This window comes from Eleginops maclovinus, chromosome 1 (genome assembly GCF_036324505.1).
Source record: "Eleginops maclovinus isolate JMC-PN-2008 ecotype Puerto Natales chromosome 1, JC_Emac_rtc_rv5, whole genome shotgun sequence".
Taxonomy (NCBI): domain Eukaryota; kingdom Metazoa; phylum Chordata; class Actinopteri; order Perciformes; family Eleginopidae; genus Eleginops; species Eleginops maclovinus.
In genome coordinates, this window is record NC_086349.1 from 5543434 (window position 1) to 5563241 (window position 19808).

General features: G+C 39.0%; 1 protein-coding gene across 1 annotated transcript in view; it reads left to right on the forward strand.

The window, feature by feature from the left end:
• Positions 1 to 16589: 16589 nt before the first annotated feature.
• Positions 16590 to 19808, forward strand: part of LOC134867308 (LHFPL tetraspan subfamily member 4 protein-like) — a 32588-nt gene continuing 29369 nt past the window's right edge. The window contains exon 1 of the mRNA XM_063887776.1: positions 16590 to 17736. Within this exon, the coding sequence (XP_063743846.1) occupies positions 17328 to 17736 (409 nt within the window). The 5' untranslated portion in view covers positions 16590 to 17327. The remainder of the gene's footprint in view (positions 17737 to 19808) is intronic.

Here is a 19808-nt window from a genome sequence, read left to right on the forward strand (position 1 = left end):
TTATATTATTCAGCAATTAAATCTGGTTCCTTTGTCAGCCCTTCTTCCAGACACTCAAGGTATTGGATCATCCACAACATAATACAATTTTTATAGATAAAAACCAAGCAGACATTTTCAGAAAAAGTTGCGCAACTGTGGAAATCTAATGACCTTGGGCAAAGGGATTAATATCTGATAAGAGAAAATGTGTTATGGACAGAAGGTCGCAATACAAATATGTCACCACAATGGGGAGATTGTGACCAAATTGGAAAAATTCAAAGACATTGAAATGAACTAATAGGCAGTCCCCGTTTTATACTAGCTTTTTGATGCTGGTTCATATTTAAAAATCTAAACTTTTTAGAAAAGGAAAGAAGTCATTCAACTTCTAGCAGTTGGGATTGGTTTTTGAATGGTTATACTCACACCACTGTCAGCAAATATTACCATTAACAATTCTTATTTATAACTGACGCCGATGAAACGAGAAACAAAGTTCCTCGAAAAAAACTTTGACGAGTCAGAAATAATAACATAGAATAAAACTTTTTCAAGAAATATCCAGTTATAGGTGTAAAGTATCTTAGCTTATGTGTAATTAACTTTTGCATTTAATGAAAAATGTAAATCAATCGTTCCCTATATGCAGCAACACTGATTTCTCCCTATGTCATGTTCTTATCTGATTGGTTGGTTTGATGAAATAACTGCATGCTGACACAGGAAACGTGGGTTAGGTATCATTTAGCCACAGCTAATGCACCAGCACTTAAAATGGCTTGACTTATTTAAAGCTAACATGCTTCCTGCTGGTCTCTATTTATAACCTCATACTTATTTTATTGCACTGACTGTATTGTAAGTTACATACATGGATAAAATCGTCAGTCAAATTAAATGTAATGTATTTCATTTGATAGATTTCGCCGTTTAAAGTAATTCCACCATTTAGCCTTACTAGCTAACTAGCATCTGTTGTCCCTGAGCAGGTTTACTGGAAACAACCACACAATAAATACACTACATAAGACAACACATCAAAATATGCTCAGTATTATAAAAAATCAATACAAGGCAACCATTAGTAAGGGAACTTTTGTACTGACTTGAGCCACAAAGCCAGAAGCTAGTCTTAAGCACTGCAAAGATTTCTGAGTCCCTGATGTTTGTGGGTATTATATTTCACTTCCCCATCACTTTAACACAGAGAGCAGATTGACCAAAGGCTGTCTTTAAAAACTGTTGTACCCAGTCACTCCAGTCCTAATAAAACTGCCCCTGGAAAAAAGGCCAGGCAAAAGTAAGCATGCAAGATTGTGAAAAAAAACTCAAACAGGCAAGATAAGACGTAGAGAAATACATTATCTCTGGATGATATAGTGATGATGATCTTATGTCTTTTTATTTTGAACTTTTATGATTCATTTATAGAACGAGCTCACAGGCTTGAGTATATTTACAACCGCCTGAGAGGTTGTTATGCAGTAAAAACCAATGGGGAAAAAACCTACGGATGGAGAAAACAGACCAGACCACGGAGAGGACTATTGCTCATAACCCGACTGACTTGATTTTTAAAAATATATCTTTGTCTCAATTTTAATGGCCACCTATATGACTTCACCGTCAATTAAAATGTCAGGATTCACTGAATTATTGATCTTCGCTGTCAAAAACATGCATTGCTCACGATAAAGGTTAAGCATGAACATCCTTGGTGGTCCGACACTGCTCATTGCCCCTGTCTGTTTGGTTGCAGGATATTCTATACATCATAAAAATTCATGGTATCGTCAGCATACATTCGGAAACTACCCTTTGGACTGGAATTATTCCATTTGAGGTATTCTGATTAGTCCTGGAATCTGTTGATATACAATGAAGCTGCCAAACTGTACTTAATATGCGTATGCACTGAAAGTACTTTAAGGAAACAAGGTAATGAGAGAGTACATGCACAATAATTGATGAGCGGAAGTGGATGGTCACAACCCAAAATCTCCTCTTTGTAAAGAAAAAGAACTGTACTTTGTACTAATATTGATAACAATTGAATTGAAAGGGCTAGGATTTCATGGTTTTATTATGTCTTTCTAATGGTCTCGTTCTTTTGGTCAATAGCATGTTCTTTTTCAGGAGAGTTTATTCTGTCTAGGGGCAATGAACAAATGATACCCCTCTACTCGCTACACTGCCCCTGTCTCTTTTAGTCTTCTTATTATCTTCAAAGCCATCTTTGAAAAGCAAACTCCCTTGGAATAAGGTTTTTTTTCTTACTTTAAAATAAAATGAGACCTACTGAGTCTTTTTAATTGGCTTTTTATTTGGATAAATTATACTGCTATCATTTGACTCTGCCAGGATGTTATGTTTTCTGATCAATTTTTTTGTCATTTAACAAAGATAACTCAAAACTGCATTGCTCCAATTTTGTTTAAACTTTGTGGACAGATTTACTGAGGGCTTAAGAACCCAATATGTTTTTGAAGGATACTTTGTCATAAATTGGATTCTTTGCCCACATGTGATCGAAAGTACCATTCTAGTTTTTGATGTTTTGTTGTTTTGTAAGGAAACTTCTCCAAGTTATTGCTGTAGAGAGGTGCAACGATGCCGTTTTTGTTTAGGCTGACCAGGAAGATAGCATCGGAAGGGCTCCCTAAACAAAAAGCAATAGGATTTTTCTATTGGACTTAAAAATATTGCAGGAAATTCTTACCTGTGTTGCCATTTTATGATTTTTGAAGGGTAAATGCATCACCAACAGTAAAAAGCTAATATTGGGCTATAAACTCACTAGAGCAGGGTCACATGTCTTTGCGTAACCACCACTAAGGTAAGTACGGTTAATGTTCGCCGTGATTAAGTTCGGTAGTCTTATTAAGTCACTTGTTAGCATCCACTGTTTTATGACACAAAATGCTTGGATGGTGTTAATGTAATAATGTATGCTCACCTTATCTTCTCTCTCACTTCTAACGCCCATTCTGTGCTCATTGTTCACCTTCTGAGAGCGAGATGGAGCGGTTACATCAGATTCTGCATACATTCACTGGAGTGGGTAATCAAACAGCACACCCATCGTTATAATATAAACAGGAGAAACAAGCTGTCAGCTCCTAATGAGATGTCTGCGCTTCTAAATATGGAAGGGTTTCTCTGTAATTTTCCAGTAATCAGCCCTCCTGAAAGCATCGTAACACACCGTTAATAGCCTCCAATCGTGACCTAATCACAAGAAATGCATTTCCGAGGCTCTGCAAAAATAGATGTTTTGAAAGATTGTATTTTTGGATAACACAGCAACAAAGGTCTTTCAGCATCAGACAAAGGGAGAAGGAGTGTGTAAATGCATTACAGGAAGGATTCAAACAAAGGCAATTTTAACGTTTAATGTAAAACTATAGGTGGTACAGTTCAACCTCATAATTGAATGCCATGTGTAATGTGTTGATCCACAACCAGGGTTGGCCCTTAAAGTGAATTTTATGTTTGTATACATGCATAAAAATATAAGTTTTAAAGACCTTATATTTGACTACAGTTTTTTTTTGTGACGAATGGATTCAAATCATATTTTAGAAACAAAAATGTCCCACTGTAAATATTACTTTTCAATTCTAGTTTTCGATAAGCAAATTACTCAGTTGGAAAACTTTGAAAGTTTAAGCTGAATTAATGCAAACTATTGATTGAAAAGCAAAATAAGTATAAAAAGCTTTAATTTAATTTAAATTGTTTGTTGAAGCAATTCAATTAAGTTGGTCCAACTATTGTCTTTTTTCAGTGTGTAAGACACAAATTGTATCAATGTGTTATCAATCAATCAACAACTTTATTAATCATGCAAGGGGCAATTGGTTATGAGCAGCTTATGTCATGTACACAGGCAGGAACATACAGGAAGAAAGTATACAGATACACCCGGGAGCCAAGTGTCCAAATTTGAACGTTTTATCTTTAAAGGGCCCTTTTATGCTTATTTCAGGATCATATTTGTATTAAGTGCCTGTACTGTGACACATCTCCTGTTCAACTAGCTCTTTATTTTTCTCATACTGCCTGTGCTGCAGCACCTCTTTTCACCCTCTGTCTGACACCAGAGCCCAGTCTGCTCTGATTGGTTAGCTGGCCGGCTCTGTTGTGATTGGTCTACCGCTTAGAGATGTCCCACCCCTTAGTCTATATTGTGTAATGTGTTGGAGCGCTAGCCAATGGAAGCCCAAGTGTAATCACTATGTTCCGAAAATAAACAAAGGAGTTCAATTGAGGAGTTGCAGGCAGGGGAGGAGTGTGTGGGAGAGAAACTCCCTCTGGAGGGAACACAGGGATTTCTGCCTTTGCAGACCTTTACATGCACACAAACTTATACAACACACTAAAGGAAGAGAAAACCCCCAAAAGATGAATAGCGTCCCTTTAAGAGATAATGGACAGTGAGTATGACTATCAGTTATCCATGGCTTTGTCACACACCAAAAATAACAAATCCATGTTATTCCCAGCTGTGTGTGTGTGTGTGTGTGTGTGTGTGTGTGTGTGTGTGTGTGTGTGTGTGTGTGTGTGTGTGTGTGTGTGTGTGTGTGTGTGTGTGTGTGTGTGTGTGTGTGTGTGTGTGTGTGTGTGTGTGTGTACAGATTCACTCAGTCTTCCAGCTGATCAGGCAGAAATAGAAATGTTTCATGGGCTGAACAATACAGCAGCGATAGAAATGGGGAGTGAACCAGATATGGATATGTGATGGATGCAGAATAAGCAATTGTGAAAGGGAAAAGAGGAAGAAATAAAAGGGGTAGAGAGAGAGGACGGAGAAGAAATAAGGGATATTTAATTATTTTCCACTCTGGAAGATCTAAAAGAAGTGGTTGGACAATAAAGCGGTCAGTGGCTTTGAGTGTGTGTATCTGTGTGTGTGTGTGTGTGTGTGGGAGTGGCAGCTAATTATTGAAGCAGGAGAAAATCTTGTTTAGTTTCCATTTCACTGCAGAGCAAAGCAGCCGTCTGACAAACAGTGAAAGCCTGCAGCAATCATGTAAATATGACATATGTAAATGCATATGTTCTACAGATTTGTGCTGCTGTACCATTAGAAGTTGTGATAACAACTGAGCCAGGGTAATAAATTATAAGTATCTGGTCACATAAATCCAATCATCATTGGTCAATATAAAACCAAGGCTTTTATCTAAAAAAAATGTGTGCATCCAATGATTCAGGTCTGGACAATAATAAATAGTACTATATGTTAGTATAAGCTTGAAATGTTGTATTTCTTTGAATTTTAAATATGTTATACTATATCATAATATATTGTTATCATTATATTCTATTCTCAATGACTTGATTAAATATGCATGAAGAGATCACTCCTTGTAGAATTATAATTCTCTTTAAATGTAGGTTTGCTTAATTCTTACTCTGTGTTTAAGAAGATTTTAAAGGTAATTTATTTATTTGTATTTAAAATGTGTTCTGTTTAATTTAAAGTGCTCTGTAACTGTTTGAAATTACATTTTTGAAATTAAAGATTGTTTAGATGGTTTGTCTATTTGTGCTTGTAAAAGTGTCCCAAATCCATCAAAAGTTTAAATAACATAATGCATATTTTTCATATTTACCCTATTATTCATTTTGAAAAATGGTAGCCCATTGAAAATAATTGATATCATTGTTAAACATCCCCCTCCATTTATTTGATTTGATTCCTAAAAACCCGAAAAAAAATTAAACATTTATATTTTATTTTAGATCTTGAATATTCCCTCTGCAAAAATGCTATGCCAACAAGATCAAGCAAGACTTGTTATCCTTGTTTTTCCTGACATTCGTATTTATGAAATGAAAATCATATGCATAATAAAATATGTTTAGTATTTGATGTCTCATTTGCACATTTAACATTACATTTTTTTTTAAAACCTTAAATATAATATAAATGTAAGTAATCGACCAATGAAGTTTGAAGAGATGTCTAGAAGTTTAGATTTTCTCTCCTGAAATGCCTCCTCTTATATTTCCAGACTGCAGACCTGCATATACATCTCCCATACACAGCAGTGTCTCCTTTCTGCCACATTCACAATTCTCTCTGATGAGGACATGATGAGCCAGTCTGAGTATGCTAAATGAGACGCTTCAAGGTTGGAACGTACAGATCAACTATCAAATACTCACAATCACAGGCTGATTATAGCAAGGCAAGCCGGAGCACATAATGTCTGACTGTGAGGAAGGAGTAAGGCACAGGCAAGCTCGGGGAGTAACGGATTACATGTAACGCTATAACTTAATTAGGGTCCAAATTAAGGTTAACGTAACATTAAAAAAACACGTAATCAGATTACTGTTATATCTTTAAAAAAAATGGATTACAATGTTAGTAAAAACCTAAAAAGAGCATATAGATGTTGTTTCGTCTCTGTAAGCTGTTCTGTTCTGTAGGCTACTACTCTAAATGTGAATATGCTGCCTGAATTTGCTTTATGGTTTTCACTCAAGTACTTTACTTAGATTCAATTTTGAGGTACTTATACTTCACTTGAGTAATTTCACGTTATACTTTTCTTTACTGCATTTTGTAGGTATGCCTTACTTTTTACTCTACTACATTTAATTACAGAGCTACTTTGGACATGTAGAATAATAATACAGAATATAAATCAACTAATAAATCATGATGTATTACTAAACATAGTAGTTAATCAAGTAATTTACAGTTTCCCCACCTTTACTAAGTGCAACATTGACATTATTGCATCAATAATGAGTGTATGTTAAGCTGTAATATTGCTTCTTTTACTTAAGAAAGATATCTGAGTACTTCTTCCGCCACTGATCAAATAGTGTGAGTGAGATTAACTGTGTGTATTAAAGTAACATGGAGCATTTTGTTGCAGACATCCTATCAGATTTGCTCCCCTTGCTTTAAATCCAGTCTAAGAATATACTTTTATTCTCTAGCATTTGACTCCTTATCTGGCTCGTAGTGCCGCTGCCTATGTATGTTTTTGTTTTGTACATATGAGCTGTGTTTATCAATGTTTACATCGGTGTTTCTTTTATTTCTTTATTTCTTCTATAAAAGGTTGTGTTGGCTACCTGCTCTGTTCTGTACTGCACTTTGGTCAACGTTGTTTTTAAAAAAAAGGTGATTATGGTATTGATTGATTGATTTTCTGTTAGCTCAGATGTTATTTCTGCTTTTTTAATGTGTAGTATAGGTGCTCTTTTGTTTCATTGTTGGTGTAAAGACTGCTGCCTGAATATGTTTCATGAAAGGCAGCTTTTCCAATAAATCTAATCTCTGAGCAGAGGAAACATTTTAAAAATTAAATATCTTGGTTACTTCTAGAAGCTGCGGAATTTAAAAAAGTAATGGACGTAAATAGTGTATATCCAGGCTAGATGAATGCCTCTGCTTTAGTTGTGTGCTTTAGCCTTGCATCTATGTCACCATTCCAATTTCCAGCTCAGATCACAGTTTGCCTTTGATGATGTGACAGCATATTTGATTCTGGAGGCTCGTGTCCGAATGGCCCCATACTTGGCACACACTACCAACACTAAGCCTGTGATCAGCTGGACCAGCATTCGGAGCAGACTTTGAGTCCAATAAAGCATCAGAAACAGAGAGCAAAACAAAAGCTGAAGCTGCGAGGGAACCTTATGACTCTGTTCTCAAAGGAGGCAATATACTCATAGTTGTCTCAGTTATTGTTTCAGGGTCGAGGGTCAGAGTGTGTGGGGTGAATCCTGATGATCTTCGTACACAATTATACCCACATGCCGTCGAGTTGAAACACCCACACAGCAAATCTCTCTCAGAGTTATTGCTTTTTCGGAATAGTGCTTAGGAGCTGGATGTAATTCCTTAACGTTCAAAGGCTGAGTTATGAAGATGTCTGTGATGTAATTATGGAGAGCAAAAAATAAAATATATATATATATAATAGTAGGTGTAATGGTAACAAGGGGATATGTCTTGAAATACAGAGGAGTCTGGACGAAACACCAGCTGTGATGAAATGCTTCCTTCTAGTGTTCAGTCCACAACATTGCAACTATTTTCCGTGCAGTACTTTGAATAAAAAAAACATTACGGTATATATGTTTCTATTGAGCCGAAACATATCACCAATTGTATTTTCTTCTGGAGGTGGGCCACAACGGTTTGGAAGATCAGTGTTACAGGAGCACTGGCCCTACACAAAAGTTAAACACACCTTTAAGCAAGCTTTTTTTGTAGTTAAGTTTTATAGTTTCTAGCTATAGGAAACAACACAATGTCTTGATAATAGAGTACATGCATTTGAAGCAGTTACTTTTATGATCTACAACCTCAGCCTAGTTTAAAAAATCACAAGTTGTTTCTGAAAAGCATCGAGTTACTTTCATCATGAAAACTGCCATCATTTTTTATATACTGTTTTTTATAAAGCTTATTTTTGGCACTAAAAGGCAGTAGTATTCCCCCCTTTTGCCTCCACTGCCTCAAGTCTCGGGGCGAGAATGTAAAGATTTAAGCGGCCCTATTTTGCAAATTTTCAGGCTCATATTAGTATTGTGTTCCTCTACTGTTACATGTCTCCATGCTTTAACGTTCAAAAATTTCTTTTTTTTTCCTGCCTGTGTTGCAGCGTGTCTTTTCACACTCGATCTGAAACCAGAGTTGCTTTGGAAATGTCCCACTCCTTAGCATTACAAGCACAAAATGTCAGAGCGCCTGTCAATAGTAGCGCAAGTGTTACATAGTTATGTCACTATGTTGCGGAACTAATCATAGGAGCTCTATGGAGGCGTTTCAGGAAGGGGGGAGTGTGTGGGAGAGAAACTCCCTCTGGATGGAAAACATGGATTTAAGCCTTTGCAGATCATTTTTATTTGTATTTATCATTTATTTTGTAGGGACAGATACAATATACATAGACAGACTGACAACAGCTATCCGATGCAAGTATCATAGTGTTTATAGAGAATGCTAGTTTGTAACACTCGTCCCTCGAAGAGCTTTTATGGAACTAGAAAATTACAACAGTGAGGTAAAATAGAGTTGAACAGAATACAGCAAGATACAGTAATGCATACATTAAAAACGTGAAAACTAGACATGGGTAGCTACATGTTTGTTGTTGGAATAACCAGGATTTGGTAGCTCTCTTAAAAGTGGTGAATTTAGCAGCAGATTTCAAGTGATCAGGTAGCAAGTTCCAGGACTTTGTTCCTTTCACAGAAAAAGCTGTCTGAGCAAAAGATGTTTAGCAGAACTGGACCTTACAGTTGCCACTAGAAGCTGCTCTGGTGGATCTGCCGCAGCTCTGTAATCTCTGGATGTATTTGCAGAGAGACTGAGGAGCAAGTCCATTTACACATTTAAACAGCTTTACATAATGAAAGTCAATAAAATTAGCAAAACTTAAAATCTTGCATTTCCTTAAGATGCGTGATGATACCGTATTTGCTTTTTGTCCAAGATTTTCAAGGCCCGATTGTAAAGACTCTCAATGGATTTAATTACAGACTGGTTGGCCTGGGACCAAGCCGCCAAACCATAGAACAGATGTGAAAAATATCATTGAATTAAGAAAGATAAAGGCACAGTCAGATGTCAAGCAATGTCTTATTATCTTAAAACAGCTAAGGTTAGCCTTAATCATTTTGCAAATCTTTTTTGCATGACTTTTAAAATGTAACTGAGAATCTAAAATGATCCCTAAATACTTGTTCAATGGCCTCACCTTTAATTCTGACGTTCAGGGATTCTGTTACAGAGTGCTGTTACAGTGTTACTGCTACAGTTCAAAATCGGGTTTCAAACAGCTACGTCGACTTGTTGTGTAGTACAACGCTTCTTCTTTTTTGAAAGTTGTGCAGCTCCTCCCCGGGACTTTTCCTCACCCCGTGTCTTGCGCTCTCATTGGCTGCAGCTCGTCGGCGCATCCATTAGCAGGCACAACCCTTGTCACAATACAGGATTTGGACTCGCCGATAGGTCCAGATATTTAGCTTGCTAGATATCTGTCGGGCGTCGGGGAGTCTCCCACCTCGCCCTTGAGCAGTTCTCACATAACGATCAAACGCCGACTGCCGAGCGCCGATTCGTCCCCGAGCTCCAAAATCCGTCTGGGAGCGGCCGATTGGGCTAAAAATCGTGTAGTGTGCACTTGGCATTAGTGTTTAGTGTCAAACGGGAGGCATAAGCCAAGCTGAAACTTTTTCTAAGTTTTCGGTTAGCTTATCTGCAACAGCATCACAAGTTTTGCCAGATACATGGACGGCTGTGTCGTCAGCATACATCTGAAGACCTATACCAGGGCATTCTACTGGAAGGTCGTTATTATACAAACTGAAAGGGATAGGACCCAAAATAGTTCCTTGGGGGATTCCAGTGTCCTACATTTACATGCACAAAACCCATAACACACTACAGGACACAGAAACCCCAAAAATCTATAATAGGGCCTCTTCAAGCTTATTTTCCTCTACACACGTGCAGTTCACCTTTAATCCAGCAGATGGCGAGCCTAGACAAGATCGGTGGAACAAACACACTTCACTATATGCTGGCATGAAAATGAATACTGTGTGTCAAACAAACTACACAGTATATAATATAGTTCAAATACAACAATAGCAAGAGGAGGAGCATCCCATTAGCACAGTTTGACAAATGCATGGGGGTGACATCATGTCCTTAAATCATCTGACACTCACATGTCAACAAACACGAGAGCAGTCATGCAGATTTTCACACATAAAATTCACAAACCCTGAGTTTCCTCTGTCTGAAAACACCTCTCACCCCTCAAGAGGCTTCCTCTCAGTGTGTACAAGTCTATTTTCTCCCACTGACATGTCCTCACTCTGGCAGCCGTACTGTACCTTTTTGCTCATGCTCAATTTTAGCACACGCTCACTTCCCCACACAGTATGGTACGTGAACATATGAAAATAAGGCTAGAACACACACACACACACACACACACACACACACACACACACACACACACACACACACAAACACGCACACACACACACACACACACACACACACACACACACACACACACACACACACACACACACACACACACACACACACACACACACACACACACACACACACAGCTTGTCAACTCCCCTGCTGCTGCTCACAGATGACAGGAGGCCTCAGGATGAAGAAAGATATTGCTGTGAAAGGAGAGGGCAAAAATACATGTTTGTTTAGACAGCGTCCAGATGTGCTGCGTGTGTTCCGAGAGAAAAGGCGGGCCAGAAGGTACCACAGTAAGAAATCCGCTCGTGCATTATTAATCGGATCGCTATAGGAATTGTCAAGCATGCGTGTAGTGACATAAGGGAATGTTATTTTGCTCCACTGGGATCTCGACTGTCCGTTTGTTGGGTCAAATACTTTCTTCAGGAACACGTTTGGACCCCTCTTATGCAACAGTCTCTATATTTTCCACCTCTGTAGCACACACTCTCACACTGACCACCGTCTTGGCCTAGTTTGCGTTGAATGTTCTAGCTGCAGCAGATGCGGTTCTCCCCAGAGTGAGTAACAGATCTTTTAATGGACCGAGAATGAAGGCTTCAACAGTAAAGGCAACATCTGGCCTTAAAGTAAAAAAAAAACCGATCTGCTAAACACAGAAGCGAGGAAGTCAATACTGTAATGCAATCTGCTCTAGGGCGGCGTTTTATGCCATTCATAGGGAGATATTATGTAGTTTTCACACATAAATGATATATATACTGTCGAAAAGTGTTCTCACTGTCATACTGTAAAAAAAGGAAGTTTGATCAGTGGCCCTACATTTCAAATAGCCTACTTACCCAGCCAGCCTTGCGATTGCAGTCATTTCGACGTGTGTAAAGAACGTCAGGTGACATGGTATAACGAGTCTGAGGGGTGTTGATCAAGCCCCCAGGTGTCGAAGCAAATGTTGTTATTGCCCGAACGGTGATATTGAAACTTCTTGTCATGTACGCCATTGAGCCCAAAAGATGATTAACTTAAATTAGAAAAGAGATGTCAGTTTGGTTTTAATGCGCCACTGAGCAACTTTCCTTGGAAGGAACAGGCCCCCTACTCAACCTCTGTGACAGCTCTCTTAATAAATGGTGGTCAAACAAAATTCACGCAACCCACCGTTTATGTCTGTGGAACAGTCAGTGTTAAGGTACATAGCTAATATTTGACACATTTGAAGTATTGTGTAGCTACGTAGTTTTGACCTGAACGATGATGTTTCCTAAACCTAACCAAGTAGTAACATATAGTACTTAGCTTGCACCATGTATGCAAAATACTTCACTTTTGTCAGAAAAGTAACTAAAAAAAGTAAACGTAGTGTTGACATTTCAGACAACAGTGCTCATTGAAAAATAGGCGGTTAAAGGGTAACCCAGTGTATTTAAAATTGTTGTTAAGTACGTTTTCATTCCATTTTTTAGCCATGCTTGCATCACTAAGTACAATAATTGTATTTCATATTTCCCAATAAACCATAAAGCAGATTTAGGCCGTGGCGTAAAGATTCACACTTGAAGTATTAGCCTACAGAACAGTACAGCTTGATGAGATTGATGATGAGATGTACATTTATTAATCTTTATTAAATGAAAGCAGCAACAAAATAAGAATGAAGAACAGGACAGTATGGTTTCACACAGGATAATACAATTAAAAATTAAATTAAAATGGTGTACAGGTAAGTATCTCTTAATGCAAAAAGCGGAATTAAGGAATTAAATGAACATATATACATGTTGTATCCAGATTGTTCAATATATTTACATTGATTGATACAGGTAAAAGTCTGGGTAATGGTCAGTGAGTTACATGGTTAACCCCTTGTTGTGCAGCCTGATGGCTACAGGCACATCAGTGTTGTCACTCCAGTCGAGTTTGTTGTTCAAGTGCACTCCCAGGAACTTGTAGCTGTTCACCACCTCCACCTCCTCCCCCCTGATGGTGATGGTGGTTAGAGGCCACTTCGTGCTCCGCCTGAAGTCCACCACCAGCTCCAGAAAAGAAATTGCAGAGAAGAAATAGAATCTGATCCTTTTACAACAATCACTATATGCTCTTTTTAAGTGTTATAGTAACATTGCAATCTTGCTAGTAAACCTCAAGTTTTAGAAAAGTAAAAGTAATCTGATTGTTTTGTTATTTTATGTCAATGTAAGGGAATACAATCACAGATGTTTTGGACCCTGATTTAGTAATTCCTTTACATGGAATCAGAATCGATTTCATTACCAAGTAGGTTTAAACCATAGACTGTATATATATACAGTCTATGGTTTAAACATATTGGGAATTTGGTATATATGGTGCATACAAAGACACAGAAAGTAGAATACATAGCAAAAAATATATAGCTCTGTTATAATTTTTTTAAAAAAAGATTATTCTAACCATTTAAAGACAATAATTAAAAAATATATAATTATGTGAGAATCAGTTTTGTACCGAAGCCTGCTCCTAACAGAGTCACACTAAATGCACTGTAAGTATTACAACAGCATTAGCATCATTGCACCTAAAAACATGTACATTTACTCAAGAACTGTATACTAAAGTACAATAATGAGGTAGTACTTTACCTGAGTTCAAATGTATGCTACGTTATACTTCTACAACCAACATTGTACATTTTACTCAAGTACATTTATTTGACAGTGTTACTAATGACTTTATTCAGATTATAAAATGAATATAAATCAACTTATAACCAAACGTTAGATATAATTAGGTAAAGACATCCAGTAGCATTATGTAAGTCATGACACATTAGCTTCAACTTTACATGCTGTGATAGAGACATTAATGCATAAATAAACAGAATCCAGACATTTAACATACAGTGGGGAGAACAAGTATTTGATACACTGCCGATTTTGCAGGTTTTTCCACTCACAAAGCATGTAGAGGTCTGTAATGTTTATCATAGGAACACTTCAACTGTGAGAGACGGAATCTAAAACAAAACTCCAGAAAATCACATTGTATGATTTTTAAGTAACTAATTTGCATTTTACTGCATGACATAAGTATTTGATACATCAGAAAAACAGAACTTAATATTTGGTACAGAAACCTTTGTTTGCAATTACAAAGATCAGATGTTTCCTGTAGTTCTTGACCAGGTTTGCACACACTGCAGCAGGGATTTTGGCCCACTCCTCCATACAGATCTTCTCCAGATCCTTCAGATTTCGGGGCTGTCACTGGGGAATACGGACTTTCAGCTCCCTCCAAAGATTTTCTATGGGTTCAGGTCTGGAGACTGGCTAGGCCACTCCAGGACCTTGAGATGCTTCTTACGGAGCCACTCCTTAGTTGCCCTGGCTGTGTGTTTTGGGTCGTTGTCATGCTGGAAGACCCAGCCACGACCCACCTTCAATGCTCTTACTGAGGGAAGGAGGTTGTTGTCCAAGATCTCGCGATACATGGCCCCATCCATCCTCCCCTCAATACGGTGCAGTCGTCCTGTCCCCTTTGCAGAAAAGCATCCCCAAAGAATGACGTTTCCACCTCCATGCTTCACGGTTGGGATGGTGTTCTTGGGGTTGTACTCATCCTTCTTCCTCCAAACACGGCGAGTGGAGTTTAGACCAAAAAGCTCTATTTTTGTCTCATCAGACCACATGACCTTCTCCCATTCCTCCTCTGGATCATCCAGATGGTCATTGGCAAACTTCAGATGGGCCAGGACATGCGCTGGCTTGAGCAGGGGAACTTTGCATGCGCTGCAAGATTTTAATCCATGACGGTATAGTGTGTTACTAATGGTTTTCTTTGAGACTGTGGTCCCAGCTCTCTTCAGGTCATTAACCAGGTCCTCCCGTGTAGTTCTGGGCTGATCCCTTACCTTCCTCATGATCATTGATGTCCCACGTGGTGAGATCTTGCATGGAGCCCCAGACCGAGGGAGATTGACCGCCATCTTGAACCGGTGTTAATATTGGCAGCTATTTTAGATTTAGTCTTAGTCTTTTGACGAAAATGGTTATTAGTTTTAGTCACATTTTAGTCCTTTTTATTCTTCATAGTTTTAGTCGACGATAACTCAAAACGTTTTAGTCCAATTTTAGTCGATGAAAAATCATTACATTTTAGTCAACTTTTAGTCAAAATGTTTTTCTCTCTATAAACTAATTCAGTTAGGCAAATACAGGTATCTGAAATTGGAATCAAGGTGACAATATTAAGTGTTGAAATTCGTAAAGCAACATTTCACCCTCTACACTTTGTGTAATATCTGGCGTTAAGGGTCATACAGAGGCAGAGCGCCTATCCCTTATAGACAGAGAGAGAGAGAGGGGCGTGGCACTGCATGTCTGTGTGTGTGCATGGTAGGGCAAGCGAGAGTGAGCGAGCGTGTATGTGTCTGGAGAAGTGAACGGAACAGCGACAACAAAAGCATATGTGTAACAGGTTTTAATAAATACAACGGCCTCCAAAAGAAGAGCTTGCCTGTCTACCTTATTTGGACAAAGTGGGTTATTGAACCCGAAGCCGGAAGGGGAAAATTAAATATCCTGCATTTTGAATGTCCGACAGCCCACCATTAACACTTTAGTCTCGTCTCTTCTCGTCAACGAAAACAAAATACACATTTCGTCATAGTTTTTATTATCAAAAATCTATTCTTAGCTCGTTATCGTCTCGTCTTAGTCATGTAAAAAAGGTCGTTGACGAACATTTTTCGTCATAGTTTTCGTTGACGAAATTAACACTGTCTTCAACTTCTTCCATTTTCTAATAATTGCGCCAACAGTTGTTGCCTTCTCACCAAGCTGCTTGCCTATTGTCCTGTAGCCCATCCCAGCCTTTTGCAGGTCTACAATTTTATCCCTGATGTCCTTACACACCTCTCTGGTCTTGGCCATTGTGGAGAGGTTGGAGTCTGTTTGATTGAGTGTGTGGACAGGTGTCTTTTATACAGGTAACAAGTTCAAACAGGTGCAGTAATGAGTGGAGAACAGGAGGGCTTCTTAAAGAAAAACTAACAGGTCTGTGAGAGCTGGAATTCTTACTGACTGGTAGGCCTAGGTGATGAAATACTTATGTCATGCAATAAAATGCAAATTAGTCATTTAAAAATCATACAATGAGATTTTCTGGATTTTTTGTTTTAGATTCCGTCTCTCACAGTTGAAGAAATATTACAGACCTCTACATGCTTTGTAAGTGACCTGCAAAATCGGCAGTGTATCAAATACTTGTTCTCCCCACTCAGTTTTTAGACATAAGTATAGTATATTTTTTTATATATAAAAGCTAACGAGATTTGAGGTTTCCAGAGTCGTCCTATAGCACCATGATCTTTACTGGCTCCTTTTCATAGGAAACTTGTATTGTTCATCCAAACAAGAGGGAATATTCGCTGATCTTGTTCGAAATTGAGGGTGAACAGGTACGGGGACGAGCTTTTTAATGCAAATTCCCCCCTCTACCACTGCTGATGCGCCCGCGTTTACGAGAACGCTCTCCATCGCTGTGATCAGTACAACATCAGCATCTTCCGGGGGTTGCGCGCAGAGAAACGGGAGGAGGAGGACGGCGAAAGAGAGAGAGGGGGGAGAGAGGGAGAGGAGACATACTGGATAAAGGCTACGACAAAAAACATGATGATAATGGAGTCGAGGCGGTGGAGGATGTCGGATTTACGAGAAAGGACTGTTGAGATTTGACAGAGGGCTCGTGTTGAAACCTTTTTTTTTCTTCTTTTCTTTCATTTTCTGCGTGGACATTGAAGGCTACCGGACGAAAAAGGGTGAGCACCCCCCCCCCCCCCCACCCCCCCACACGGATGCCTCGGAAGGTAAAAACGGGCTACACTGCTGGAACTAGAAAGGCACCGAGACGCATCCCCTCTCACGGATCGGTAATAAAAGGACATCCCGAAGGAAGCTCCGGACTGATGGATGAGGATGAAACCCAGCTTTAACCCACAGGCACTGTGAAATAACAGGGAAAAATCCTGTTTTGATGGATTTGTTTCTATCATTCATGGTGTAGCCCCGAGGAAACGAGCCTTAGACAGCAATGTTGAATTACTGGTCTTGGTAAATTATTCATTATAGTGGTGTAGGTAGGCTATGATTTGTTTCTATTGCTTCGATGTAGCATTCCCCCCTCATTCGTTTTTACCATGCTCAGCCTTGTGATATTACACACACATTTGCAGGTTACATTTTTCTACTGTGTGGTTATGTAGGCCCACTTAATAGCCTTTAACAATAGCCAAAGTGGGGGAAATTTAAGCACATTTAGTAGAGAGGTTTTTTTCTTGTAAGAGGGGGTGGAAAGAGAGATACACAACCCCAACATGTTGCCTTCCCAAGAAGCCTCCAAGATCTACCATGACAATTACATGCGCAACTCTCGGGCCATCGGGGTGCTTTGGGCCATCTTCACCATCTGCTTCGCCATCGTCAACGTGGTGGTGTTCATCCAGCCCTACTGGATCGGAGACAGCGACAACACGCCGCAGGCCGGCTACTTCGGTCTCTTCCACTACTGCGTGGGCACCGGGCCGTCGCCCAGCCGCGAGTTCACCTGCGTGGGCAGCTTCTCCGACTTCAGCTCTATCCCGTCCGGAGCCTTCAAGGCAGCCTCGGTGTTCGTGCTTCTGTCCATGGTGCTGACCCTCAGCTGCATCGCCTGCATGGCGCTGTTCTTCTTCTGCAACACCTCCACCGTTTACAAGACCTGCGCCTGGATGCAGCTGCTGTGCGGTAGGTGATCCTGGCATTGTTATTTGTAGGAGGAAAGGCTTTATTTCGTGTTTTTCAGTCAGAGCGATGCATATGTATTTTTAATCAGAATCAGAATTATTGTATTCATCCCACAGAGGGGACGTTTTAATTGTTACAGCATAGAGTGAGACAACAAGTTTTACACTATTAGAACATCAGCCTGCACATAATATCTAAAATAAAAAAGGGTACAATTTACAGAAGTACACATTCATGCAAGTAGCAGTTTTATGAAATAAGTATAACACTGCAGAAGAAAGCAGGTAGCTGTGATAGCAGGTATAAAAATACTGTAGTAAAATGATATCCTGCACATAAATACAGATTATTGTTACAGAAATGGAGGGACTAATTAAGTAGCACTAATAATAATATTAGCTAGGAACAGATTACACATAAGTGTTGTTTCATTATAATCTAATGAATGTATTCTTTTATTTTATACATTGAAGTCAGTTAACCCATCTTTACAGTCATCACTGCATCTTTTTTGTTCTCTACCTTAAACAGCAAAGGTATGTTATAGGACAATAACATGACCATATGATGAATTCCAAACTGGAAAAAGTGCCGAATTCCCACGTGTCGTCGCACATTTTCGTTCAATGTTTTAAAACTGTGCCACATAAACAAGGTTCTGCTTCTTGACTCACACATGTACAAATAAATCTCCGCATGCACTGATTTCTTTTGCCTTCGTTTGGCAGATTTATTTTCCTTTTCGAAAAGTTAAACAAACAAATAAACCAAAACTACAAGTGTACCGTGAGGTCGAAGACTGTCCCGATTCCTCGTTTCCGAGGCTCAGTCCCACTCCTTCCTTATATAACATCTGGTCCCGGTAAATCCAAATTATTCTTAGAATATTACATTTAATTCAAGTTATAAATAGAAAAAAATATATAAGGACCTGAATGAATTAGAAAATAATAATTTACAATTAAACACAGAAATGGCTCTAACATTCCAGCCCCTAATTGCCTAGAACATAGCAATTACAACAACTAATAGAGCCAATATTCAAAACAAATATATTATTTTTCCTTCTTAACATAAACATATCAGAGTTCATCTATCATTTAACTACAGTCGAGTTAATCTCCAGCCTCCAGGAGCAAGCAGAGTTTGGTGAAAGGCCTCTGTAAAACACTTGTCTTGGTTTTAGCAAGGATGCTTCGGAATAATCCTTTGCTTCCTGGCAGGGTCTTTAGAATCCTTCTTAGCACCCAGGAGTTTCTGGGAGCTGAATCATCCACAACAACAAGGTCTCCAGGAAAAAAGTTTTTTAAAATCTTATTCCATTTATTTCGCTGTTGCATTGTTGGAAGATATTCTCGGACCCATCTTCTCCAGAAAAGATCGGCTAGGTATTGTGCCCATCTCCATTTCTTTCTTGAGTACAGGTCCTCCTTCACAAAGAGTCCAGCTGGCATAACAGATTTAGTTTTGAGCAGAAGCAGATGATTGGGTGTTAAAGGCTCCACATCATTCAAGTCATTTGTAATGGTTGTGATGGGTCTGTCATTCATTATAACTTTCACTTCACATAAGGCTGTTTGCAAAGCCTCGTCATCCATAACTTGTTCTCTTACCACAGAGCTCAGTATCTTTTTGAGTGACTTAATGAGCCGCTCCCAAACGCCTCCGTGGTGAGTGCCTGCTGCTGGGTTGAATATCCACTCGATCCCTTCTTGAAGAAGATTCTTTTGGATTTTGTTGTGGTTTAGTTCTTTTAATGATTGTTTAAGCTCCTTTTGTGCACCAATGAAATTTGTATCTTGGTCAGATCTGATGGTTTTCACAGTGCCTCGACGACATAGAAATCTTCGTATTGCATTGATGCAGGAGTTTGTCTCCAAACTACTAGCCACTTCAAGATGGATTGCTCGGCTAGTTAGGCATGTGAAGATTACACCCCACCGTTTCACATTTTTCCGACCTCGCTTTATGTCGAACGGTCCAAAATAGTCCATGCCAACTGCAGTGAAAGGGGGCAAATCTGTCATCACGCGGTCCTGTGCAAGATCTGCCATCTTTTGCTCTCCTACTTT